The sequence below is a fragment of the Mobula birostris genome, chromosome 13, assembly GCF_030028105.1.
Source record: "Mobula birostris isolate sMobBir1 chromosome 13, sMobBir1.hap1, whole genome shotgun sequence".
Taxonomy (NCBI): Eukaryota; Metazoa; Chordata; class Chondrichthyes; order Myliobatiformes; family Myliobatidae; genus Mobula; species Mobula birostris.
Window position 1 is genome coordinate 108,891,206 of NC_092382.1, and position 26,771 is coordinate 108,917,976.

Below are 26,771 nucleotides of genomic sequence, written 5' to 3' on the forward strand. Positions count from 1 at the left end.
AATGTTTTTATTGTCTTTTTTTTGTAATTCACAGTAATTTTACATCTTTGCGCTGTACCGATGTTGCTAAAGAACACATTCCAGGCTGCATAAGTATCAGATAATAAAACAAATAGCGATTCGGGTGGAAAATATCTGATACGTGTGGAGAGGACACCCGGCAGGCTGGTCTTCACCAGTCAGGGCACTGACTACAGGAGTCGGGAGATGACGTTGCAGTGCGACAACAGGTCTGCAAGGACGCTGTGCTTTATGGGAAATGCCATTGAACTGGATAGCGTGTACAGGAAGTTCTGCGGGGATATTGCCAGAACTGGAGGGACTGAGTTATGGAGAGAGTGAGGGAAGGTTGGAACTTTAATCCCTGGAGCGTATTTGTAAATTTACAGAGTTCCATAAACACAAGACGGCCACAGACAGAGGGAATAGGCATAGACTTTTACCCAGGGTTGGGTTATCGAGAACCGGACAGCACAGGATTGAGCTGAGAGTGGGTGGAAAGGAGAACGAGAGAGAGAGAGATAAGGGAGACGGATGGTTCAGAGAGAACGGGGAGGGAAGTGAGAGAGAGGGGTAGAGAGGCGTCAGAACTGGGCATAGACTTGAAAGTTGTGGACAGAGCGAACAGAGGAAGAGCGAGCGGAGAAAGGGCGAAGAAATAAGAGGAGGTGAAGGGGTAGAGAGAAAGTTAGATGGAGCGGAAAAAAGCGGGAAGGAGGAAATGGCGAGAAAGAAGGTGATACATAGAGAGAGAGGTTTGTCGGTGTGTGGTGGGGAGAATATGGTTGCGACAAGGGGAGGAGATGGAGTAGGAAGGAGGGGCAGAGAGCGTTGGGAGGAAAATTGAAAGGATCCAGGAGTGAGAGAGAAGGAGAGAGAAGGAGGAAAAACTGGGGTTAGTCATTTGATTCATGTCGTCTCCATTGGCTGTTGACAGAGATTGTGGATCCTTTCAGGAATCTCCGGGAGCAAAGGTGCTGACTTCTCGCAGATGAAACGCCGATCACGATTGCAAGGGTAACTCCCTGGGTACGAATAGCAGTCTTTGCAGTCCGATGTTACAGAAGACACCTTGTACAAGATAGCCAAGGCCACATTCCTGTCCAAGAGGATTAAACAATTTAAACAGAGACAAAACAGCTCCAGCAGAGAACCCGAGCCGAGACCGTCCACAAGCTAATCCCATAACATCGCTCTCTCTTAACAGCGTGTGTCAGTCCGCAAACTCATCCCACTCACCCACTCTCTCTCCACAGCCCCGTGACAGTACCCAGACAGATACCACGATCCCAATGTCTCCCGACAATCCTGTGTCATCCCCCCAATAATCGTACTGACCCAATATCACCCCACAGCCCCATGTATTCGCAAAGGAACTGACAGAACTGCCTCCAAACCACAGTCCTCTGTCAGTCCCCTACAAATCGAACAGGGCCACCCTCTCCCCTCAGATCTGTTTCAGTCCTGGAACAAGCACCACTGTCCCACCGTTTCACCACAGACTTTTGGCTGTCCCGAAATGAATACCACTGGTCAACACTCTTCCCTCAACCCTATGTCGTCCCAGATTAATCCCGTTGCCCCTCCCTCGACTCAGAGATTTGTGTCTGTCTGCGAACATATCTCACTGCACCGCGCTCTCACCATCGCCTCTGGTCCATCTCCAGACTTATACCGCTGGCACCCTCTCTCCGCATCCGTGCGTCCGTTCACAAGCTAATCCCATCAACACACTCTGTGCCCACCGCTCTGTATCGGTCTCCAAACTAATCCAGTTGTCCTACTCTTGCCCCTCAGATCTATATCATTCACCAAACTATTCCCGCTGTTGCTCCCTCTCCTCACAACCCAGCGACTATCTCCAAAATAATCCCACTTCACCGCGCTCTCCACCCCGACATGCGTCAGAAACAACATAATCTCCGTGTACTGATCTCTCCCCACGGCCTCCTGACAGTATCGGAAATAATTCCACTGCCCTGTCTTTCCCCGACAAACACGCAGGCCCGAAAAAGTTCCCTTTGTACCACACTCTCCGACAACCTAGTGTAGTCTAATCGTAAACTAATCCCATTTTCTCCCGTCAGGACTATGTCGATGCCCAACTCTCACCCCACAGATCAGTCCAAATCTCACCAGTTCTCGCATTTTCCAATCCAATATGAACGGTCTCCGTCCACAAGTTTGCGGGAGACAAAGTTCTGAGAAATTAAAATTATTTGATTTACGCCAAAAATAGAAAACTGTTGACGGAGCTTCTTTCAGTTTATTTACAACCGGAATTGTGATGGGACGGTGCGGAGAGAGCTTCATTCGGTTTCTGACCGCGGGAGTGTGTGATGGGATGGAGTCGAGAGTGCTTTGCTCTGAGTCTGATACCAGGAGTGTGTGATAGGGTGGTGAGGAGGGAGCTTCAATCTATGTATGGCCCCTGGAGTGTGTGAGGGCATACTGTGAAAGGACTTAATAGTGTGCCTGATACCGGGAGTGTGTGATGGGCCGGTGTGGAGGGAGCTTCACTCTGTGTATGGCCCCTGGAGTCTGTGATGGGACGGTGTGGAGGGAGCTTCACTCTGCGTCTGATCCCGGCAGAGCGTGATGGCATACTGTGAAGGGGACTTAATAGTGCGTCTGGTAGCGGGAGTATGTGTGGAGGGATCTTCACTCTGTGTCTGACCCCGGGAGTGTGTGATGGGACGGTGTGGAGGGAGCTTCACTCTGTGTCTGACCCCGGGATTGTGTGATGGGACGGTGTGTAGGGAGATTCACTCTGTGTCTAATCCCGGGAATGTTTGAAGGGACAGTGAAGAGGGAGATTCACTCTGGTCTGACTCCAGGAATGTGTGCTGGGAGTGTATTGTGAGTTTACACTCTGTATCTGACCTCGGTGGTGTGTGTTGATTCCTGTGTTACTGCGGGATCTTCTCGTGGCGTGACACATACCGCTTCATCCCTTGAATTGATTTCGAGAAGCCTTGAATCACTGTTTGAGCATTCTTGCATCGCTCTGAAGGAAGATGTGTCAACCGTGGAGACATAATAACACCGGTCTTTATTTCTGATCCAGTGCTTGGAACACGGTTGATCTGGAAATCAGGAATACGGAACAATGAATCTCCCTCCGCACCTTCCCATGGCAGACATACGCCCGGGGTGAGACACACAATGACGCTCCCTCCACACTCTCGCTTCGCATACACCATGGACCAGACACATCGTCAAAATCCCACCACACCGTTTCATCGCACACACCCAGCTGGGACGCAAGGTGTAGCTCATTCTACACCGACCCATCACATCTCTATCTCGCTCTCCCTCTCCCTCTCTCTCTCTCTCTCTCTCTCTCTCTCTCCCTCTGTGATGAGGAGCGGGCAAGGGCGATGTCGTTTTACCTCTGCTACTCGTCAGAAATTGGCAAATTTCAGCCTTTGATTCAAGAGTCGAGTTCAACTCATAGTCCTGCTGTTGATATTGCAACTGTGTTCTCTTCATCTCCCTGTACTGTTCCCAAAGTAGCTGGTATTTTATGTCGGAGATGATAGGAGACTGAAGAATCTGTGATACTGCGAGAGATGGCCAAGGATTTTCAGCATTTACAGTGACGTGTAAGACAGCAGTACTTTACTGGGCGGGTCGCGGAAAGAGGTATGTCAGTGTCATGGTGTGATAGTGTGGAGTTCATACTGAGGAGCGTGTTGGCGTCACGGTGACGAGTGCTATGTTACAATGAGGATGTGATGGTTTCGTGTCCCAGTGGTGGGTTTGTATGTCACGGTACTGATCGTGTATGTGCCACGGTAAGGGGCCTGTTAGTATCAGGAATGAGGGGCCTATCGGTGTCACAGTCCAGAGCGCGCTGCCACCGTGAGGTGTGAGTTTGTGTCAGTATCACGGTGATGCTTGTTTCCGTGTCACAGTGAGGGTCATGTCGGTGTTGCGGTGAGGGCACAAGCAACAAGGACAGATGAGCAGCAGTGGCTAGGATTTCTGCGAAAACTGAGTGAAATGCAAGACAGATATATTCCAAATAAGAAAACATTATCGTATAGAAGAAAGACACTACCATGGCTGACAAGTGAAGTCAGAGCCGAAGTAAAAGCAAAAGAGAGGGCACAGAAGGACGCCAAAGCTAGTGGGAACATGGAGGACTTCCGAGTTTTTTAAAATCTTGCAGAAGGAAACTAAGAAGGTCATAAGGAAGGAAAAGATGAATTATGAAAAGCAGCTTGTGACCAATATCAAAGAAGATACTAACAGTTTTTTTTTTTTTTTGAGTATATCAACGGTAAAAGGGAGCCGAGGGTAGATATGGGCCCAATAGAGAATAATGCTGGAAATATTTTAATGAGAAGGAGCATTGGAACTGAATGCGTATTTTGCATCAGTTTTCACAGTGCAATGGGTCTGCAGTATACTGCACATTCAAGAGTGTCAAGAGAAGTGAAGTTTGTGCAGTGACAATTACGGCAGAGAAGATGCTCAGGAAGCTTAATGGTCTGAGGGTGCAAAAATCTCCTGGACCTGATGGAGTGCACCCTCGGGTTGTGATGGAAGTAGCTGGAGAGGTTGCGGACGCATTGCCGATTATCTTTCAAGAATCGATAGATTCTGGCATTGTACCGGCTGACTGGAAAATTGCAGACGTTATTCCGCTCTTTAAGAAGAGTGGCAGGCAGAAAAAAAGGAAACTTTAGATCTGTGAGCCTGTCAACTTTGATTTTGAAGTTGGTGGAATCGGTTGATCGGAGTAGGACTGCACAGTACCTGGAGGCACAGGAGAAGAGAGGCCAACGCCAGCGTGTTTTCCTCAAAGGAATATCCTGCCTAACAAACCTAGTGCAATTCTTTGAGGAAATTACAAGGACGGTACATAAAGGAGATGCAGTACACATGGTGCACTTGGATTTTCAGAAGGCCTTTGACAAGATGCCGCTCATGAGGCTGCCTATAAAAAATAAGAGACCATGAAAATAAGAGACTGAGAGATTAAGGAAGCAAGGGCTTTACTCGTTGGAGAGAAGGAGGATGAGAGGAGACATGATGGATCTGTACAAGATAATAAGAGGAATAGTTAGAGTGGATAGCCAGCGCCTCTTCCCCAGGGCACCACTGCTCAATACAAGAGGACATGGCTTTAAGGTGAGGGCTGGGAAGTTCAAGGGGGATATCAGAGGAAGGTTTTTTACTCAGAGAGTGGTTGATGGTGGAATGCACTGCCTGAGTCAGTGGTGGAGGCAGATACACTAGTGAAGTTTAAGAGACTACTAGACAGGTATATGGAGGAACCTAAGGTGGGGGCTTATATGGGAGGCAGGGTTTGAGGGTCGGCACAACATTGTGGGCCGAGGGGCCTGTACTGTGCTGTACTATTCTATGTTCTATGTTCTCTGGAATTACAGGGAGGTTATTAGCATGGCTCGGGCATTGGCAGGTTAGCAAAAAAAAAAAAAATGGGCATAAATGAATTAATTTCTGGCTGGCTCCCGGTTACCCGTGGAGTTTACACCCGTCGGTGTTGGGACCGCTGATTTTTACGACGGATTCATTGATTTGGACAACGGTATTGATTGATTAGTGCCTAAACCTGCCGATGATACAAGAGCGGGTAGTGTTGAGGAGGCAGAGAGCCTGCAAAGAGACTTAGATAGTTTCGGGGAATGGGCAAAGAAACGTTTAATGAAGTACAATGACAGAAAGTGTATGATCATGTGTTTTGGTAGCAGAAATAAACAGGCAGACTATTATTTAGGTTCGCAGGGAATTCAAAATGCAGAAATGCAAAGGGACTTTGGTGTCCTTGTGCAAATATCAAACAGATGAACATCCAGGTTGAGTTGATGTTGAGAACGGGAATGCAATGTGGACATTCATTCCTAGAGTTATAGAGGTATGGAAACCCGGTTTCGCTCCCCCTACAAAGCCTCGTCACACATTGCCTGGATGAGACACAGAGTGAATCTTTCTCCCCATGGCCTCATCCCACATTCCAGCGGTCAGACCTGGAGTGACGATCACTGCACACCGTACCGTCACGCTTTTCCGGGGTCAGATACTGGGTGTTTCTCCTTCCACACTGTCTCATCACACACTCCCAGGGTCAGACACCGCGTGAAGCTCCCTCCACAGCGCCCCTGACATACTCCCTGGGTCAGAGAACAGAATATAGATCCCTCCACAAAGTCCAATCACACACAGCCTTGGTCAGACGCACTGTCAATCACTCTCTCCGCGACCCCATCAAACACCCCAGCGGTCAGACACGGAAAGAAACTCCCTCAGCACACACGACAAATGTCAGAGGGAGAGTAATTCTCCCTCTTCGTCTTCTCATCACATCACCGAGGAAAGTGTCAGACACCCCCTGGTGAGTCACAGATTGAAGCTCTCTCTGAGCAGCCCATACCATGCCGGGCACACTCACGGGGTCAGACTCCCTCCACAGCATCCAATCACCCAATCCGGTGTCAGAAAGAGTGAGTGGCCCTCTGCGCTATCCCATCACACATTCCTGGATTCAGACACAGAGATTAACTGCCTCTCCACGGTCCCATCACACATTCCCGGATTCAGACACAGAGTGAGGCTCCATCCACACAATCCCATCAGACACTCACTGATTCAGACACTGAACGAAGCTCCCACTGCACCGTCCCCTCACTCACTCCCGGAAGTCAGAGACAGACTGAAGCCACACCGTCCCATCAGACACTCCCGGGGTCAGATACAGAGTGAAGCCTTCTCTGCAGAATTCCGTCACATCCTCCTAGATTCTACAAAGTGAAAATCACTCTACATGGTACCATAACAGACTTCCGGGATCAGGCATGTGGTGAAGCTCTCTGGGTGCTGTCCCACTGTCAGATACAGAGTGAAGCTGGATCCATCCAGTCCCATCAGAGATTCCCTGATTCAGACATAGAGTGAAGCTGTGATGTTACGTCTCAAATTCCCGTCATCTGTCACAATGAATCCACCTCCACAGCGCCGCATCACACTCTCCTGGGTTTCGTGATAGAGTTAAACTTCCACCAGGCTTCACCATCACACACTCAGCCTGTCAAACACAGAGTGAATCTCCCTCCATCCCACCTCTTCACACGCTCCCGATGTCAAGCACAGAGTGAGCTTCCTCTCTCTATGCCTGCCCTGTGATGAGGAGCGGGTTAAAGAGGGGGATGATGCCTCACCTCCTTTGCTGCTCATTAGATCACAGATCTGAGCCTTGATTTCGTTGACAGATCTGTCTTTCCTTCCCGTCTCAGTACAGTTTCGGTCAGAGGTGATCATAGACTGACGAATCTGTGATACTGGGAGAGATGGTGAAGGATGTGTATCGTTTACAGTGACACGTGAGTCAGCGTCATGCTACCGAACGGGTCACAGAGAGTGTTGTGTGATTGTCACGGTGAATGGTGTCACAGTGAACGATGTGCTGGTGGCACAGTGTGAGACGTCTGCGCAAACATGAGGAGAGTGTCTGTCTCAAGCTGAGGGATATATCAATGACCTGGTGAAGGTTTTGTTGTTGATACAATGGGGTCTGTGTCAGTATCGTGGTGATGATTGGTTCCCTGTCTGATAGCGGGCCGTGTTCTACATTCTGAGAAGGACGTGTCGGTGTCACTGTGATAGGAGTTTCTGTGCCCTGGCGAGAAGTGTGCCGGGTTACAATGAAGTGTATCTCCACGTCACGGCGAAGGAAATGTCAGAGTGCGGGAAATTTTAGAATGACGGTTCTGGCGATGTCGCAGTGAGTGGAGTATCTGTATATTGTGTGGGTGTTGGTCTCATTGAGCGGTGCGTGTCTGTGTCATCGTGAGAAGCATGTCATGGCCACGCTGTGTATGACTGTCTCAGGCTGACGCGTGTGTGTGTCCGTGTCGTGGAGAGTACTATGTCTGTGTCATTGTGAATTTAGGTGCCGGTATCACGGTAAGGGGTTTGCCTGTGTCAGGGTTAAGTGTGGGTAGTTGCCTCAGTGAGCGGTGTATCAGTGTTATGTTGAGGGGCAATGCTGTCTCGGTAAGGGGTGTTACAGTGACGTGTGAGTCTTTGTCACGGCGCGGAGCTGGACGGTTCGCTTTGAGGAGCCTCTCGGTGTTACAGTGCTTGTGTCTTAGTGTCACGGTAAAGGGCATGTCGGTGTCACTGTGAGCTGTGTTTGGGAGTCGCCTTAGCCAGGTTCTCTGGGAGAGATCCGGCTGGGAAATCGCAGATATCTTTGATTCAAAGGTTGAGGTTAACTCATGGACTGGTAGTCGACATTGGCGTTGGGTCCTGTTCATCTCTTGATATTCTTCCCTGAGGAGTTTGTAGTTTCGGTCGGAGCTGATCTGAGATGGTGAGCTATGTTTGGCGTTGACACTGTGTCAGCGTCAATCTACTGTTCGGGTCACGGAGAGTGCTGTGTCAGTGACACGGTGAGGATGTCACAGCGAGGGGTGTGTTGGTGGCACCGTGAGGGGCGTCGGAGCCACCGTGAGGTACTTGGCTGGGAAACGCTGAGGGGTATATCACGGTACCAGCGTGTTTTTTGTTGGTGTCACGATCGGGGCTGCGTCAGTATCGCGGTGATAATTGATTCCCTGTCACAGCGAGTCGATGTTTCAGTGAGGGATGTGTAACTGTCACTGTGACAGGCGTTTCTGGGTCCGAATGACAGGTGTACCGGGTCACATCGCGGTGTATCTCGGTGTCACGGTGGGAGATATGTCGAGGTCACAGTGGCAAGTTTGTCGGTGTTGCAGTGAGACGAGCGTCTGTGTCGTAGTGTGCGGTGTATTGGTGTTTAAGAGGGAAAATGTCGTTGTCACGGTGAGGGGTGTGTCTGTGTAACGGGGAAGGGTCTGTTGTGGTGACAGTGGATGTGTCAGTGTCATAGTAAGTTTAATGTTGTTGTCACGGTGAGGACTGAGTGGGTGACACACTGAGGGGCTTTTCGGTGTGATGGCGGGGGTTGAGTCTTTGTGACGGTGACTGTTATGTCGGTGTTTTGGTGGAGCGGCCGCCATGATAAGAGCTGAGTCGGATTCAAAGTGATGGTCGTGTCTGTGTCACAGTGACGGATGTGTCCACGTCACAGGGCGTGACGTGTCGGTGCCAAGGCGAGGGGCGTGACAGTGTTACAGTGAATATTTATTACATTACGTTGTGTGTTGGTATCACGTTGCGGGATATATCGGTACCATGTTGAGGGATGTGTTGGTGGGGGTTGTGTCTGTATCACAGTGAGGGGTGAGTCGTTGTCATGCTGAGAGACCCGTCAGTACCACAGTGAGGGATGTGTTGATATTACCGTAAAGGATGTTTCTGGGAAATGTTGAGAACGTGTCGCTATTACAGTTGCCATTTTTATTCCCTACGATTTACTCGTTCCGGCCGTTGTTCAACTCACCATGAATCCACCAGCAGATACCCGTGATAACGAGGGCCGTTGTTAAAACGCAGATGAGCCATATGCTTGCGACTGATCTGTCTCTTCTTGTGGGTCGTTCACTGCCCATGTTGCCTGAGGACAAAATCGTTCCTTGACATTGTCAGTCCATCATCATATTCCCTGACCTACCCCACCTCTGCTCTTCCCACCTTCTGAGTTCAAATCACTCTCTTTCGCTGATGCAAAGCAGTGAACGTAAATCACAGAACACAACAGGCAGGCTTTTTTACACGGAGATTAGGTGGGACCGCCACCAGAGGCACAGGTTAAGGTCAGAGTTCGCTGGTCTATAATGAAGCCCGAAGAACGTGGTCATACATTTCTTATTCCTTATTTCCACCCAAAAATTCTCACTTCGAAGACTTTCTTTGTCTGTCTTCACTGTGTACTGCGGTAACATTTTCCCTGCCTCGTAAAGTCACCCCTCCTCCCTTAACTCCTTACGACTTTTGACGTCTGATAATAGTGAACCCCGAAACATTGAGCTGTCCTGCTTGCTACTCCTGCAGGCGAGTTTCAATAATGGCTACAATATCAAACGGCAAAGTGTTGATTCATGCCCTGAGCTCACCTGCCTGTATGTAAAACTCCCAACACTGAAAGATAAGCACTACGGGACACTTTCCACGTCTTGCTCGACCATGTGATGCCTGCCATTTTCTGACGTCTCTGGAATATCCGTCTCCAGATTGACTCCACTATCTGCTCTGCAACTCTGTGCCCTATCTCCCAGCAGCTCGAGTTTAACAAACTCTGTCCAAAAACCCTCCTGCTCAGTACTGGCAAACCACCCCGCTCGGATATTAGCTCTCCTCCAGATTGGGTCTATACTGCCTCATGACCCGCTTGCTAAACTGTATGGTCTTCCTATGTCCGCTCCGAGCTTCGCCGCTCCACTTGCCGCTGCCTAAATTTGTTTGCACTTGTAATGAATCCCGTCCCATGATTGTTTGCTGCTCAACGCCGGAAGTTCCGTAAGGTACTGATTTTAATGCACGCTCCCATAAAGGGTAAGTTCCAACTTTCTCGTTCCCTATCTCTGACTGGAGTCTGATTAAACGCCAAACTATCGCCTGACACTCTGCCGGTGTGAAAAAAAGGGCGAAGCTCCCATCTTCCCTGATTCTCACCGCTCATTAATAACCAGCACTTCGGATTTCAGTAATCCCGAATTATGTGTGTCTCCCGGGGATTGTGAATGTGTTGAAACCCGACAGAATCGGAGGAGGGAGGAGCCCAGACAAAGGGTGTTAAGATTGCAACCTTTGATGCAAGTTTCTTTTTTTTCTGTCCAAACGACCGGCCTGTGCATTCAGAGCTGTGGAGACACTCAGAGCCGAGAGATTAATAACCTGTGGAAGGGGCCAGTTGTGAGCTCTAAGATGTGGAGGTGTCCCGGGGATGGAGTTGGTCACGGAGACGGTGAGGAGCGTAGTGGAGTCAGGGCGTGACAGAGACATGGAGGTGTGCAGAGGAGGACGTGTGTCACTGAGTTCGGAGGTGTTTTTGAGGGGAAGGGGATAATGGAGACGGGGAGGCGTGTGTCAGAGTTACGATGCAGGACGTGTCGGTGTATCATTGTCACGATGAAGAAAGCGTCACTGTCACGGCATCAATCGTGGGATAAATTTAGGAGCTGAGAGGTAATGTTGCAATTATATAGGACCCTGGTCAGACCCCACTTGGTGTACTGTGCTCAATTCTGGTCGTCTCTTTACAGGAACGATGTCGGTATCATAGAAAGGCAGCAGAGGATTTTTACAAGGATGTTGCTTGGATTGGGGAGCAATGCCATATGAGAATTGGTTGAGTGAACTCGGTCTTTTCTCCAAGGAGTGACGGAGGACAGAGGTGACCTGATGGACAGTATAAGATGACGAGAGACACTGATCGTGTGAATGTTCAGAGACATTTTCCCAGGGTTTTTCTGGTTCCTGTGAGTAGGTACACAGGAGATGTCAGCGGTAAGTTTTCAACGTAGAGAGTTGTGAATCAGTGGAATGGGCTGCAGGGGACAGTGCTGGAGGCGGATCTGAAATGGTCTTTTTAGAGACTCCTAGATAGGCACATGGAGCTTAGAAAAATGGGCGGCTATGGGTAACCATAGGAGGAAAGTGAAAACTCTGAGATATGGAGATCTCTAGGGGATAGAGTTGGTCACCGGGACGGGGAGGAGCGTAGCGGAGTTAGTGGATTCCGAAGAAGAGCAATTGTGCACGGGAGAGGGTGTCGCATGGAGATGGGAGGTCTTCATGAAGGGAAGGGGTAATGGAGTCGGGAAGGGGTGTGTCAGTGTTACGATACAGGTCGTGACGGTATATCGATGTCACGATGAAGGACGTGTCGGTGTCACGGTGAGGTGTGTGGGGCAGTGTCACCGTAAGGGTTTTTACAGTGTCCCATTGAGGGCGCTGGCGCCCAGTCCCATTCACAGTATGTGTATCCCAGCCTTGTAGACCAAAGTCCCTCTCTCCTTCAATACTTCCCACAATTCACAGTGTAGGCTGCTCCCTTTAACACCGACTTTAAGCAGAGTGGTAGGCTTATTCAGAAAGTCAGAAGGCATGGGATCCAGGGAAGTTTGGCCAGGTGGATTCAGAATTTGCTTGCCTGCAGAAGACAGAGGGTCGTGGTGGAGGGAGTACATTCATATTGGAGGATTGTGACTAGCGGTGTCCCACAAGGGTCTGTTCTGGGACCTCTACCTTTCGTGATTCTTATTAACGAAATTCATTCGGAAGTAGTGGTGGTGTAGATAGTGTAGAGGATTGTCAAAGATTGCAGAGAGAGACATTGATAGGATGCAGATTTGGGCTGATAAGTGGCAGATGGAGTTCAACGCGGAGAAGTGTGAGGTGGTGCACTTTGGAAGGACAAACTCCAAGGCAGGGTACAAAGTAAATGGCAGGATACATGGACGTGTGGAGGAGCAGAGGGATCTGGGGGTACACGTCCACAGATCCCTGAAAGTTGCCTCACAGGTGGATAGGGCCGTTAAGACAGCTTATGGTGTGTTAGCTTTCATAAGTCAAGGGATAGAGTTTAAGAGTCGCGATGTAATGATGTGGTTTTATAAAACTCTGGTGAGACCACACTTGGAGTAATGTGTCCAGTTCCGGTCGCCTCACTATAGGAAAGATGTGGAAACATTGGAAAGAGTAGAGAGGAGATTTACCCGGATGCTGCCTGGTTTAGAGAGTATGCATTGATCAGAGCTTATGGGAGCTAGGGTTTTACTCTTTGGGGAGAAGGAGGATGAGAGGAGACATGATAGATGTGTACAAGATAATAAGAGGAATAGATAGAGTGGATAGCCAGCGCTTCTTCCCCAGGGCACCACTGGTCAATACAAGAGGACATAGCTTTAAGGTAAGGGGTGGGAAGTTCAAGGGGGATATTAGAGCAAGGTTCTTTACTCAGAGAGTAGTTGGTGCGTGGAATGCGCTGCCTGAGTAGTGGTGGAGGCAGATACACTGGTGAAATTTAAGAGACTACTAGACAGGTGTATGGATGAATTTAAGGTGGGGCTTATATGGGAGGCTGTGTTTGAGAGTCGGCACAACACTGTGGGCTGAAGGGCCTGTACCGTTCTGTACTATTCTATATTCTATGTTTTTGTGCCGGCTGTATTCACGGGTATTCATGTATGATGTAATTACAATTAAACTTAAATTGATTTAAATTTTACTGAAATTAAAACGTCTCGTCTGGGGAGGTCGCACCTTCCTTGTAGGAGAGTCCAGTAATCCACGTAGAAGAGAGAGTTGTATTACATGTATAGGAAACAGGGAGACATGAGGTTACCTTGGCAGTCAAAGTGAAGGATTGTAAGGGATAAAATCCGTCCTCCTGAAAATCAGAGTGGTCGCTATGTGCGGAACCAAAAGAAATGGGGGAGATCTTAAATCAAAGTTGCTGGCGAACGCAGCAGGCCAGGCATCATCTCTAGTAAGAGATTCGGTCGACGTTTCAGGCCGAGACCCTTCGTCAGGACTAACTGAAGGAAAAGCTAGTAAGAGATTTGAAAGTTGGAGAGGGAGGGGGAGATCCAAATGATAGGAGAAGACAGGAGGGGGAGGGATGGGCAGGTGATTGGCAAAGGGGGTATGAGGGGATTTAGGAGGCCCAGGGAGAAAGAAAAGGTGCGGGGGTGAGGACCCAGGGGATGGGCAAGGGGTGTAGTCAGAGGGATAGAAGGAGAAAAGGAAGAGTGAGAGAAAGAATGCGTGTGTATAAATGAACAACGGATGGGGAACGAGAGGAATGTGGGGCATTAGCAGAATTTATAGAAGTCAATGTTCATGTCATCAGGTTGGAGGCTACCCAGACGGAATATAAGGTGTTGTTCCTCCAACCTGAGTGTAGCTTCATCTTTACAGTAGAGGAGACCGTGGATAGACATGTCAGAATGGGAATGGGATGTGGAATTAAAATGCGTGGCAACTGGGAGATCCTGCTTTCTCTGGCGGACAGAGCTAAGGTGTTCAGCAAAACGGTCTCCCAGTCTGCGTCGGGTCGCGCCAATATATAGAAGGCCACATCGGGAGCACCGGACGAAGTATATCTCCTTAGCCAACTCACAGGTGAAGTGTCGCCTCACCTGGAAGGACTGTCTGGGGCCCTGAATGGTGGTAAGGGAGGAAGTGTAAGGGCATGTTTAGCACTTTTTCCACTTACAAGGATAAGTGCCAGGAGGTAGATCAGTGGGGAGGAATGGGGAGCGAATGGACAAGGGAGTCGCGTAGGGAGCGATCCCTGCGGAAAGGAGAGGGAGTGGAGGGAATTATGTGCTTAGTTGTAGGATCCCGTTGGAGGTGGCGGAAGTTACGGGGAATAACATGCTGGACCCGGAGGCTGGTGGGGTTTTTGGTGAGGACAAGGGGAACCCTATTCCTAGTGGGGTGGCAGGAGGATGGAGTGAGAGAATTTGTACGTGAAATGGGGGAGATGCGTTTGAGAGCAGAGTTGATGGTGGAGGAAGGAAAGCGCCTTTCTTTAAAAAAGGAAGACATCTCCCTCATCCTGGAATGAAAAGCCTCATCCGGAGAGCAGATGCGGCGGAGACGAAGGAATTGAGAGAAGGGGATGGCGTTTTTGCTAGAGACAGGGTGAGAAGAGGAATAGTCCAGAAAGCTGTGAGAGTCAGTAGGCTTATAGTATATATCAGAAGATAAGCTGTCTCCAGAGATAGAGATAGAAAGATCTAGAAAGGGGAGGAATGTGTCGGAGATGGACCAGGTAAACCTGAGGGCAGGGTGAGAGTTGAAGGCAGAGTTAATAATGTCAACGAGCTCAGCGTGCGTGCAGGAAGCAGCGCCAATGCAGTCGTCGATGTAGCGAAGGAAAAGTGGTGTCGGATACCAGAATAGGTTCGGAACATAGATTGTTCAACAAAGCCAACAAAAAGGCAGGCATAGCTAGGACGCATACGGGTGCCCATAGCTACACCTTTAGTATGGAGGAAGTGGGATGAGCCAAAGGAGAAATTATTAAGATTAAGGACTAATACTCTTAAACTTAGACGGAGCAGAGTGATGGTAGAGGAGAAGTGATTAGGTCTGGAACCCAAAAAGAAGCGGAGAGCTTTGAGACCTTCCTGATGGGGGTGGATGTATATAGGGACTGGACATAGATGGTGAAAATAAAGCGGTGGGGGTCAGGGAACTTAAAATCATTGAAAGGTTTATGAGCGTGATACGCGTCCCGAACAAACGTAGGAAGGGATTGAACAAGGGAGGATAAAACCGTGTCGAGGTAGGCAGAAACGAGTTCGGTGGGGCAGAAGCAACTAAGACAATAGGTCTGCCAAGACAGGCAGGTTTATTGATCTTGGGAAGGAGGTGGAAACGGGAAGTGCGAGGTGTGGGAACTATAAGGTTGGTAGCAGTGGATGGAAGAACCCCTGAGGGGATAAAGTCGGTGATGGTGTGGGAGACAATGGCCTGGTGCTCCTTAGAGGGGTCACGATCGAGGAGGTACACGCGAGTTGTCTCTGTGCCTTGGCAAGGTAGAGGTCAGTACACCAGACTACAACAGCACCCCCCTTATCGGCGGGTTTAATAGTAAGGTTAGGATTAGTGCGGAGGGAGTGGAGAGCAGAGCGTTCGGAAGGAGTGAGGTTGGAATGGGAACAACGTGCGGTGAATTCGAGACGGTTGATGTTCCGGCGGCAGAGATCATAAATGTTTTTTTTTTTGTTTTTATTTTGCGCCTGTATGGACTAGGAAACTGGAATGAAGCCTATGGAATTAAGGGAAACAAGTAGTCCGATCATGGAAATTGTACAGATTGAAACGGAGGAGGTGCTTGCTATCTTGAGGCAAATTAAAGTGGATAAATCCCCGGGATCTGACAGGGTGTTCCCTCGGACCTTGAAGGAGACTAGTGTTGAAATTGCAGGTGCCCTGGCAGATATATTTAAAATGTCAGTGTTTACGGGTGAGGTGTGGAGGATTGGAGAATGGCTGATGTTGTTCCTTTGTTTAAAAAAAAGGGTCGAAAGTTAATCCGGGAAATTATTGGCCAGTAAGTTTGACGTTGGTAGTGGGTAAGTTATTGGAGAGAGTACTAAGAGACGGAATCTCCAAGCATTTGGATAGACAGGGACTTATTAGGGAGAGTCAACATGGTTTTGTGCGTGGTAGGTCATGTTTGAACAATCTATTGGATTTTTTCGAGGAGGCTATCAGATAAGTGGATGAAAGGAAGGCAGTGGATGCTGTCTACATGGACTTCAGTAAGGCCTTTGACAAAGTCCCGCATGGGAGGTTAGTTAGGAAAATTTATTCGCTAGGTACACATGGAGAGGTGTTAAATTGGATTAGGCATTGGCTCAATGGAAGAAGCCAAAGACTGGTAGTAGAGGATGGTTCTCAGAGTGGAGGCCTGTGACTAGTGGTGTGCCACAGGGATCTGTGCTGGGTCCATGGTTATTTGTCATCTATATCAATGTTCTGTATGATAATGTCATAAATTGGATCAGCAAATTTGCAGATGATTCAAAGACTGGAGGTGTGGTGGACAGTGAGGAAGGTTTTCAAAGCTTGCAGACGGATTTGGACCAGCTGGAAAAATGGACTGAAAAATGGCAGACGGAGTTTAATACAGACAAGTGTGAGGTATTGCACGTTGGAAGGACAAACCAAGGAAGAGCATACAGGGTTAATGGTAAGGAACTGAGGAGTGCAGTAGGACACAGTGACCTGGGAATACAGATACAAAATTCCCTAAAAAATGGCGTCACAGTTAGATAGGGTCGTAAAGAGAGCTTTTGGTACATTGGCCTTTATTAATCAAAGTATTGAGTATAAGAGCCGGAATGTTATGATGAGATTGTATAAGGCATTGGTGAGGCCGAATCTGGAGTATTGTGTTCAGTTTTGGTCACCAAATTACAGGAAGGATATAAATAAGGTTGAAAGAGTGCAGATAAGGTTTACAAGGATGTTGCCGGGACCTGAGAAACTTAGTTACAGAGAAAGGTGAATAGGTTAGGACTTCATTCCCCGGAGGGGAATGAGGGGAGATTTCATGGAGGTATATAAAATTATGATGGGTATGGATAGAGTGAATGCAAGCAGGCTTTTCCCACTGAGGACATAGGTTAAGAGTGAAGGGAGAATGTTTAAAGGGAACAATTGTTGGGGGGGCTTCTTCACACAGAGAGTGGTGGGGGTGTGGGATGAGCTGCCAGACAAGGTGGTAAATGCGGGTTCCTTTTTTAAAAAAAATAAATAAATTGGACAGCTACATGGATGGGAGGTGAATGGAGGGATATGGTCCGTGTGCAGGTCAGTGGGACTAGGCCGAAAAGCCAATCCGCCTTGAAGCATCAACCCCTCTAATTTCCACTAAATACTCTTCACTCTAACAATGCCTGCTCCGCTTGCAGCACCCCTCACCCTGGAGGAGTAAAGCCCCAAAGCCCCTATACTCCTGCTGATCGATCTCACTCACCGGCCTATTACACGCTCCCAGGTTCAGACACAGAGCAAAACTCCCTCCACACCATCCCATCACAGACTCCCGGGATCAGACATATAGTGATGCTCCCTTCACACCGTCCTATTACAGTTTCGGGTCAGATAAGTACTGAAGCTCTCTCCGTACCGTCCCTTCACGCACTGCCGGTGTCGGATAAATACTGAAGCTCCTCACCCATGCAGGGAAGGGACGATTGAGGGAGAAGGAATATGAAAGTTGGAACGACATAGGAATAGAAGAAGGCAGAAAGAAAGGAATGGAAGAAGCGGAATAGTGAGGGATGACAATTGAACAGGGAGGTAGAGACGGCCGGATATGTTGGCACTGATACAGAGATTTTATTGTCCGAGAGATTTGCAACGACCACCACCCCGTCCAACCCCAACCTCCAGATGATTCCTGGTTTGAGCGTCAGCGCTCCCATTGCTCTGCTTATTGCCGGGGCTTCAAATTCTCTGTGCTCTGGAAACCAGGCCCCGGGGCAAACCCGCAATTCTTACCGCAGTAAGCGAACCCCCTCCCTCCAAGAAGACGGTACAGCAATAGATTGCCATTTTTAGACTGTGCAGCACTTATCAAAGAAAGCGGACATTTAGGTATTGAGGTTTACAGGAAACCAGCGCGCGCTGATCAGTATCTGAGATTTGACTCTATTCACCCATTGGAACATAAGCCTGTGGTTATCATTATTTCAGAGAAGTTTTGAAAGCGTGCAGATACACTGACTGAGCCGCCATATAGACAACAAGCAATAAAAATAGCACGGACTTCAAATGGAGTTCAGGAGCTCTTTCACAAACCGTCCATCACCTTCTGTCTGCACCTTTTGCTCTCTGAATCCGTCACTTTCCCCCTATCTATCCCCGTGCCATGTACCTACCCGCTTCACGTTCTCTCCTCTCCAGCTCCTTCCCTCTCTCTACCCTCTCTCCATATTGTTATGTATCCCTAGGGGTCATATTGTATCAGGGACTATACCTTTAGAAAGAGAGAGAGAGAGATTTGTTCCGCACAAGCACCATAATATTAAAAGACACAGAGGCGAAGACAGCTGTGAGATGGCCTTATGGTTTCTCTGCAACATGTTTACACTTTTGCAAGGATACTGCCAGCTTCTCTGTTCTCACAGAGAATGACCCCAGTTATATATATAACTGCTTGCATAGTTAATAATAACTACTATTAGTTGATAGCAATACTAGACTCAAAAGTGTTTTCCAGTTGTGCCCGGTTCTTTAATCCGTCATGGGGTACAGGACAACTCATCTTGCAATCTCACTGCCCTCCTTGGTTAGCCTTCTCTTTCTATCTCTCCACACTCTCTACCCTACTTTTTTTTCCCATCCCACTCTCCCCCGTTTATAGTGAACGTTCACCGGAATGAAATGTGACCGGCCACTCACACTCAGTTCCGTTCCCAGGAAAGGCGCCGCGCACTGGACAGCCGGATTAGTTACATCCTCCACAGTAAGTAAGGGAGAAGGTGAAATGAAATGGGAACTTTGGAAATCGGGGGGGGGGCGTGGGTAGTGGCTAAGGAGCTGGTGGCGCGGCAGGCGATGTGCTGGAGCGGCTGATACGTGTGTGTGTGTGTGTGTGTGTGTGTGTGTCTGTGTCTGTCTGTCTGTCTGTCTGCGTGTCTGAGAAAAAGAGAGAGAGAGGAGAGAGAGAGAGAGCGCACGACCATCGGCACCGCCCAAACAATTACTTCCGGGCTCAGACACAAGTACAGCGCCGTCCAGACCGCCCATCTCACAGTCCTCAGGATCAGACACAAAGTGAAGCTCCCAACACAGCATCACGTCACATATTCACGAGCTCACGGGGTCAGACACGGAGCGAAGCTCCCTCCACACCGTCCCATCACACGCCCTGGGGTCAGACACAGAGTGAAGCTCCCTGTGAATCGTCCCATCACACACTCCCGGGGTCAGACCGAGAATGAAGCTCCCTCCGCACCGTCCCATCCCTCACTTCTGGGGTCATAAACAGAGGGAAGCTCCGCCCTAGCTGTCCCATCACACACCAACGGATTCAGAAACAGAACGAATCACCCTCTTTACTCCCTCTCTCCCTTCTCACCACACACCATGACTTCAGCTTTCATGCAGTCTGTAATTGTGTGCCTGTCTCAGAGATAATATGTGTTTCTGACCAGACGTAGAACGGAGGAGGGAGGCGGAGGGGAGGGAGCGCTGTGAAGGGGTTGTGAGTTTGCAGACACTGGGAGGAAGAGATGTGAAACCACACGACCATCCTGTACACACAGAGAAGTAGAGGAGCTCGGAACCGAGACACAGATATCCGGTTGAAGTGTGCAGATGTATCACCGAAGGTGTGGAGGGAGCTTCACTCTGTGCCTGACCCTGGGAAGGTGTGATGGGAGGGGTGTGAAGGGAGATTCACTCTGTGTCTGAATCCGGGAGAGTGTGATGGGACGGTGCGGAGGGAGATTCACTCTGTGTCTGACCCCGGGAGTGTGTGATTGGTCAGTGTAGAGGGAAAATCACTCTGTATCTGACCCCGGGAATGTGTAATGGGACGTTATGGAGGGAACCTCTCTGTATCTTACACATACCTCTTCCTCTTTTGAATTTATTTCGAGAGGCTTTAAATCACATTTTCAAATATATTGCTTCGCCACAACGCCTACTCTGGAAAATAGAAGCAAGGAAAAATGAATATCTGTCCGCATCGCCCATTACATCCGCCTGTCGTAAGGCACAGAAGGGGATCCCTCCAGACCGACTGGTCACGCATTTCTGGGATCACTTTTAAAGTGAAGATCTCTCCGAACCGTCCGATCACACAGATTCGCCGGGTCAGAGAGAGAGCGAAGTTCCCTCTGTATTGTCCCATCAAATAATACTAGTGTCAGACATACAGAAGATATTCCCAGCACACTCTCCCAAAACACTTTACTGGATAAGACACAGATTGAAGTTCCCAAAACACAGTCCTAGTACATATAAACTACGTTAGGCACAGAATGAAGTTGCTTCCATACCGGCCGACCTAAAAATCCCGGGGTCAGAAACAGAGTGAATTTCCCTCCACACCGTCCCGTTACACACACCCGGGGTCAGTATAAAAATAAAGGAGAAGAAGTATAACACAGCAAAGATGAGCGGCAAGCCAGAGTATTGGGGGACTTAAGGAGCAACAGAAGGTAACTAAAAAACGAAAAGAAAATATCAGGTAAGAAGCTAAGCTGGCCAAGAATATAAAGGAGGATAGTAAAATCTTCTTTAGGTATGTGAAGAGGAAAAAAAGTAGTTAAGCCAAAGTTGGGCCCTTGAAGACAGATGTTATTCTGGGGAAAAAAAAAAAAAGAAATGACAGACGTCTTGAACAGTTTCTTTGGATCTGTCTTAACTTGCGAAGACACAAACCATATCCCAGATGTCTCGGCCTGAAACGTCGACTGCACCTCGTCCTACAGATGCTGCTTGACCTGCTGCGTTCATCAGCAACTTTGATGTGTGTTCCCAGATGTAATAGTGGCCAGAGGACCTCGGGTAACGGAGGAACTGAAGGAAATTGATATTAGGCAGAAAATGATATTGGATAGTCTGATGGGACTGAAGGCTGATAAATCACCAGGGCCTGATGCTCTGCATCCCAGGGTACCTAAGGAGGTGGCTTTAGAAATGGTGGACACAAGGGTAATTATTTTCTAATGTTCTATAGATTCAGGATCAGTTCCTGCGTATTGGAGGGTATCCAATGTTATGCAATTTCTAAGAAATTATGAGAGAGAAAACAAGAAATTATAGACCAGTTAGCCTGACATCAGTGGTGAGGAAGATGCTGGAGTCAATTATAAAAGATGAAATAGCAGCACATTTAGATTGTAGTTACAGAATCGGTCCGAGTCAGCATGGATTTACGAAGGGGAAATCATGCTTAACTATTCGGCTGGATTTTTTTTTTTGACGATGTAACTATAAAAACGGACAAGGGAGAGCCAGTGGATGTAATGTACCTGGACTTTCAGAAAGCCTTTGATAAGGTCCCACACAGGAGATTGGTGGGCACAACTGGAGCACAAGGTATTGAGGGGAGGGTACTGACATGGATATAAAATTGTTTGGCAGACAGGAAACAAAGTGTAGGGATTAACGGGTCCCTTTCAGACTGTCAGACAATGACTAGTAGGGTACCGCAAGGCTCGGTGCTGGGACTGCAGCCATTAACAATATGCATTAATGACTTACACGAAGGGATTGAAAGTGACATAAAAAAAAAAAATTGCAGATGACATAAATATGAGGTTATCCACTTTGGTGGCAAGTCCAGGCAGGCATATCACTATTTGAATGGTGTCAAGTTGCGGAAAGGGGAAGTACAACGAGATCTAGATGTCCTTGTTCATTAGTCACTGAAAGCAAGCATGCAGGTACAGCAGGCAGTGCAGAAAGCTAATGGCATGTTTGCCTTCATAACAAGGGGAGTTGAGTGCAGGTACAAAGAGGTCCTTCTGCAGTTGTACAGTGCCCTGGTTAGACCACACCTGGAGCATTGTATGAAGTTTTGATGTCCAAATTTGAGGAAGGAGATCCTTGCTAATAAGGGAGTGCAGCATAGGTTAACGAGGTTAGTTCCCGGGATGGCGGGACTGTCATATGTTGAAAGATTGGAGCGACTGGGCTTGTTTACTCTGGGAAATAGTAGGATAAGAGAGGATCTGATTGAAACACACAAGATTATTAAAGAATTGGACATGCTAGATGCTGCGTGAATCCAGAACTTGAGCCCATAGTTTAAGCATAACGGGTAGGCTATTTAGTTGAGGAAAAACGTTTTCACCCAGAGAGTTCTTAACTGTGGAATGCTCTACCTCAGGAGGCAGTGGAGGCCAATTTTCTGGATGCTTTCAAGAAAGAGTTAGATAGAGCTCTTAAATATAGTGGAGTCAAGGGATATGGGGAGAATTCAAGAACAGGGTACTGATTGTGGATGATCAGCCATGAATACAATTAATGGCGGTGCTGGCTCGAAGGGCAGGTTGGCCTACTGCTACACCTCATGGCTATTGTATATTGTCAGGCACAGCGTGAAGCTCCCTCCACACCGTCCCAACACACACTCCCGGGATCAGACACAGAGTGAATCTCCCTCCACACCGTTCCATCACACACTCCCGGTGTCAGACACAGAGTGAATCTCCCTCCTCACTATCCTATCACAAACTCCCGGGATCAGACACAGAGTGAATCTCCCTCCACACCGTCTCTCTGCCACACTCACCTCGGGAAGGAAACCGTGAGTCCGTTTTTGTGAAATTCACATTCATGTAAGTCTCGCTGTCGTCCATCCTGTTGAGGATTCTCTGCGTCTCTGAGCTCAGAAAGGGAAAACAACCGTTGTCAGAGGAAGACAGTTACGACAGGGGGTCAGACCGACACCAGCAAACACCAAACAAAGGCCTATAAGGAAAGAGGCCGAGCGCTTGGGGAGGAAGTGCCGGCCAGGACGAAGATTAAGGGTGTGAGAGCGGGTATTCTCGAGAGGTGAGAGCGGCGGGGGGAGGAGCTGTTAGAGTGAAGAGAAAAAGCAGGAGTGCAGAATGAGAGAAAGTTGGGGAGATCGGGGATAGAGAATTGGGTGACAGGGGACAGAAAAGGAGGAGCGGAGAGCAGGACCGGTGTGGGTCAGATATAGGAGACAATGGGTGCAACGTGGGGGTAAACGCGGGGGATAGTTGAAGATAAATTAGGGGAGAGAGGGAGAAAGCACAGGGAGAGCTGACCGGGGAAAGAAATGGAGAGAGAGAATGTGACATGGAGGGGACGGAGAGAATGAGAGGGATGAGAGAGAGTGCTACAGAGAGGGGGGAGGAATATAGGGCAGGGACGTTAGAGGGAGATAGAAATAGAAGGGAGGGGGACATGAGTGGAAGAAGGGAATTGTTGAGGGATGCAATGAGTGAAGATGGAGTGAAAGACAGAGGGATACGTGTCTCTCATTCAGAGCCCTATTATCCGGCTCGACATCTCTCCACCCGCGTTTGGATCCTGGTTTGATCGTCGTTCTCTCCCACTGCTCTGCTCATCGCTGGGGATTAGGACCCTCTATACACGGAATACCCTCTTTGCATGTATCCAGGTATACACTCTATAGTTGGATACATAGATAGAATTATGATGTAGTTGTCATTACGGAGACCTGGCTTTACCAGGGCAGTAATGGATTCTCTATACTCCTGGAGTTCAGGGCTTTAAAAGGGATAAAGAGGGTGGGAGAAGGGGAGGATGCTTTTCATTACTGGTCAGGGAAATTATTACAGTCTCGGAAATGGTAGTAAATGTAGCAGGATCCTCATTTGAGTCAGTATCGGTGGAAATCAGGAACAGGATTGGAGCGGTTACTCTATTGGGAGTAATCTATAAGCCCCCTCGTAGCAGCAGAGATACCGGGGAGCAGATTGGGGGGCAGATTTTGGAAAGGTGCGAAAATAACAGGGTTGTTATCATGGGTGACTTTAACTTCCCTAACGTTGATTTGTACCTGATTAGTTCCAACGGTCTGAACGGGGCAGAGTTTGCTAAGTGTGTTAGGACGGATTCCTGTCACAGTATGTAGACAGGCCGGCTTGGGGGGAATGCCATACTAGATCCATTATTAGGTTGCGGACCGGGTCATGTCAGAGATCTCTCAATGGGTGAGGATCGGGCTTACGGTGGATTACCAGAGTTCCCTGGCCTTTAGCATTATCATAGAAAAGGATAGAATCTGAGAGGACAGATAAAAAAAAACTTATTTGGAGAAGGGCAAATTATGAGCCGATAAGGCTAGAACTAGCGGGTGTGAATTGTGAATTATCATGATGTATTTGCAGGGAAATGTACTCCAGATGTATGGTCGATGTTTAGGGATCTCTTGCAGGATTTTAGAGATACATTTGTTCCGGTGAGGAAGATACAGAATGGTAGGGTGAAGGAACCATGGGTGACAAGTGAGGTGGTAAATCTAGTCAGGTGGAAGGAGGCAGCATGCATGTGGTTTAGGAAGCAAGGATCAGATGGGTCAATTGGGGAATAAAGGGTAGCAATAAAGGAGCTTAAGAAGGGGCTGATAAGAGCAAGAAGGGGGCATGAGAGGTCTTGGTGAGTAGGAAAGGTAAGGAAAAGAAAACCGATTGAAGGAAAACCCCAAAGCCTTCGTCAATTATGTGAAGAACAAAAGGATGACAGGAGTGAAGGTTGGACCGATTAGAGCTAAAGGTGGGAAGATGTGCCTGGAGGCTGTGGAAGTGAGTGAGGTCCTTAATGGATACGTCTCTTCGGTATTTACCATTGAGAGAGAACTTGATTACGGTGAGGACAATATGAGTGAGGTTGATGTTCTGGAGCATGTTGATATTAAGGGACAGCAGGTGTTGGAGGTATTAAAATACATTAGAAAAGGTAAGTCCCTGGGGCCTGACGGAATAAACACAAAGCTGCTTCGGGGGGCGAGGGAACAGATTGCTGACCATCTGGCGAGGACCTTTATGTCCTCGTTGTCTACGGGAATGGTACCGGAGGATTGGAGGGAGGTGAATGTTGTCCATTGTTCAAAAAACGTAGTCGGGATAGTCCGGGTAATTATAGAACAGTGAACCTTACGTCTGTGTAGGAAAGCTGTCGGAAAAGATTCTTAAAGGTAGGATCTCTGGGCATTTAGAGAATCATGGTCAGATTAGGGACAGTCGGCATGGCTTTGTGAAGGGCAGATCGTGTCTAACGAACCTGATAGAGTACTTTGAGGAGGTGACCAGGCATATAGATGATGGTAGTGCAGTGGATGTGATCTGCATGGATTTGAGTAAGGCATTTGACAAGGTTCAATGCGGTAGCCTTTTTCAGGAAGTCAGAAGGCATGAGTCCCAGGGAGGTTTGGCCGGGTGGATTCAGAATCGGCTTGCCTGCAGAAGGCAGATTGTCGCGGTAGAGGGAATACATTCGGATTGTGGAGTTGTCGCTAGTGGTGTCCCACAAGGATCGGTTCTGGGACAACTACTTTTCGTGATTTTTGTTAACGACCCGGATATGGCGGAAGAAAGGTGGGTTGGCAAGTTTGCCGACGACACAAAGTTTGGTGGTGTTATAGATAGTGTAGTGGATTGTCGAGGATTACAGAGAGTTATTGATAGGATGCAGAAGTGGTCTGAGAAGTGGCAGATGTGCAAGTCCCCAGATTCCTTGAACGTTGCCTCACAGGTAGATAGGGTAGTTAAGAAAGCTTTTCCTTGTTAGCTTTCATAAGTCGAGGGATAGAGTTTAAGTGTCCGGAGGTAATGATACAGATCTATAAAACTCTGCTGAGGCCACACTTGAGGTATTCTGTCCAGTTCTGTTCGCCTCACTACAGGAAGGATGTGGAAACATTGGAAAGGGTAGAGAGGAAATTTACCAGGACGCGTCCTGGTTCAGAGAGTATGGATTATTATCAGAGATTAAGGGAGCTAGGGCTTTACTCTGTGGAGAGATGGATGATGAGAGGAGACTTGATAGAATTATATAATATATTAAGAGGAATAACTAAAGGGTATAGCCAGCGCCTCCTCCCCAGGGCACCACTGCTCAATGCAAGAGGACATGGCTTTACAGTAAGGAGTAGGAAGGCTTTTTACTCGGAGAGTAAAGTGGGATGCACTGCCTGAGTCAGTGGTGGAGGCAGATACAGTAGTGATATTTAAGATACTACTAGACAGGTAGATGGAGTAACTTAAGGTGAGGAGTTATATGGGAGGCAGAGTTTGAGGGTAGGCACAACACTGTAGGCTGATGGGTCTGTACTGTGCTGCTATTCTATCCATCTCTCTCTCTCTCTCTCTCTCTCTCTCTCTCTCTCTCTCTCTCTCTCTCTCTCTCTCTCTCTCTCTCTCTCTCTCGCTCTCTCTCTCTCTCTCTCGCTCTCCCTCTCCCAGTGATGGGAGATTCACTGTGCGTCTGAAACCGGGAATATGTGATAGGAAGGTGCGGAAGGAGCATCACTCTGCGTCTGACCACGGGAATGTATGATATGACGGCGTGCAGGGATATTCTCTCTGTGTCCCATCCCGGTAGTGTGTGAAAGGGCGGTGTGGACTGAGCTGCACTTTGCTTCTGACCCCGGGACTGTGTGCTGGGACGGTGTGGCGTGAGCTTCACTCTACGTCTGTCCCCGCGAGTGCGTGATGGGACAGTGTGGAGGGCGGTTCACTCTGTCTGCCTGACCCTGGGAGTGCGTGATGGGACAGTGTGGAGGGAGGTTCGCTCTGTCTCTGACCCCGGCAGTTTGTGTCGGGATGGTGGGGAGCGAGTTTCACTCTGCGTCTGATCACGAGAATGTGTGATGGGACGGCGTGCAAGGCGATTCTCTTCGT

At 48.5% G+C, this 26,771-nt stretch overlaps 1 protein-coding gene across 2 annotated transcripts in view; it reads right to left on the reverse strand.

Annotated features, from left to right (window-relative positions):
• Nucleotides 1-26,771, reverse strand: part of LOC140207799 (uncharacterized) — a 46,126-nt gene continuing 19,355 nt past the window's right edge. For both annotated transcript variants that reach the window (XM_072276362.1, XM_072276363.1), the window contains 6 exons: nt 22,670-22,759; nt 9,395-9,508; nt 7,188-7,307; nt 2,944-3,086; nt 2,137-2,201; nt 1-1,099 (listed from right to left, as the gene is read on the reverse strand). In XM_072276362.1, the coding sequence (XP_072132463.1) occupies nt 910-1,099; nt 2,137-2,201; nt 2,944-3,086; nt 7,188-7,307; nt 9,395-9,508; nt 22,670-22,736 (699 nt within the window). In that variant the 5' untranslated portion in view covers nt 22,737-22,759 and the 3' untranslated portion in view covers nt 1-909. The remainder of the gene's footprint in view (nt 1,100-2,136; nt 2,202-2,943; nt 3,087-7,187; nt 7,308-9,394; nt 9,509-22,669; nt 22,760-26,771) is intronic.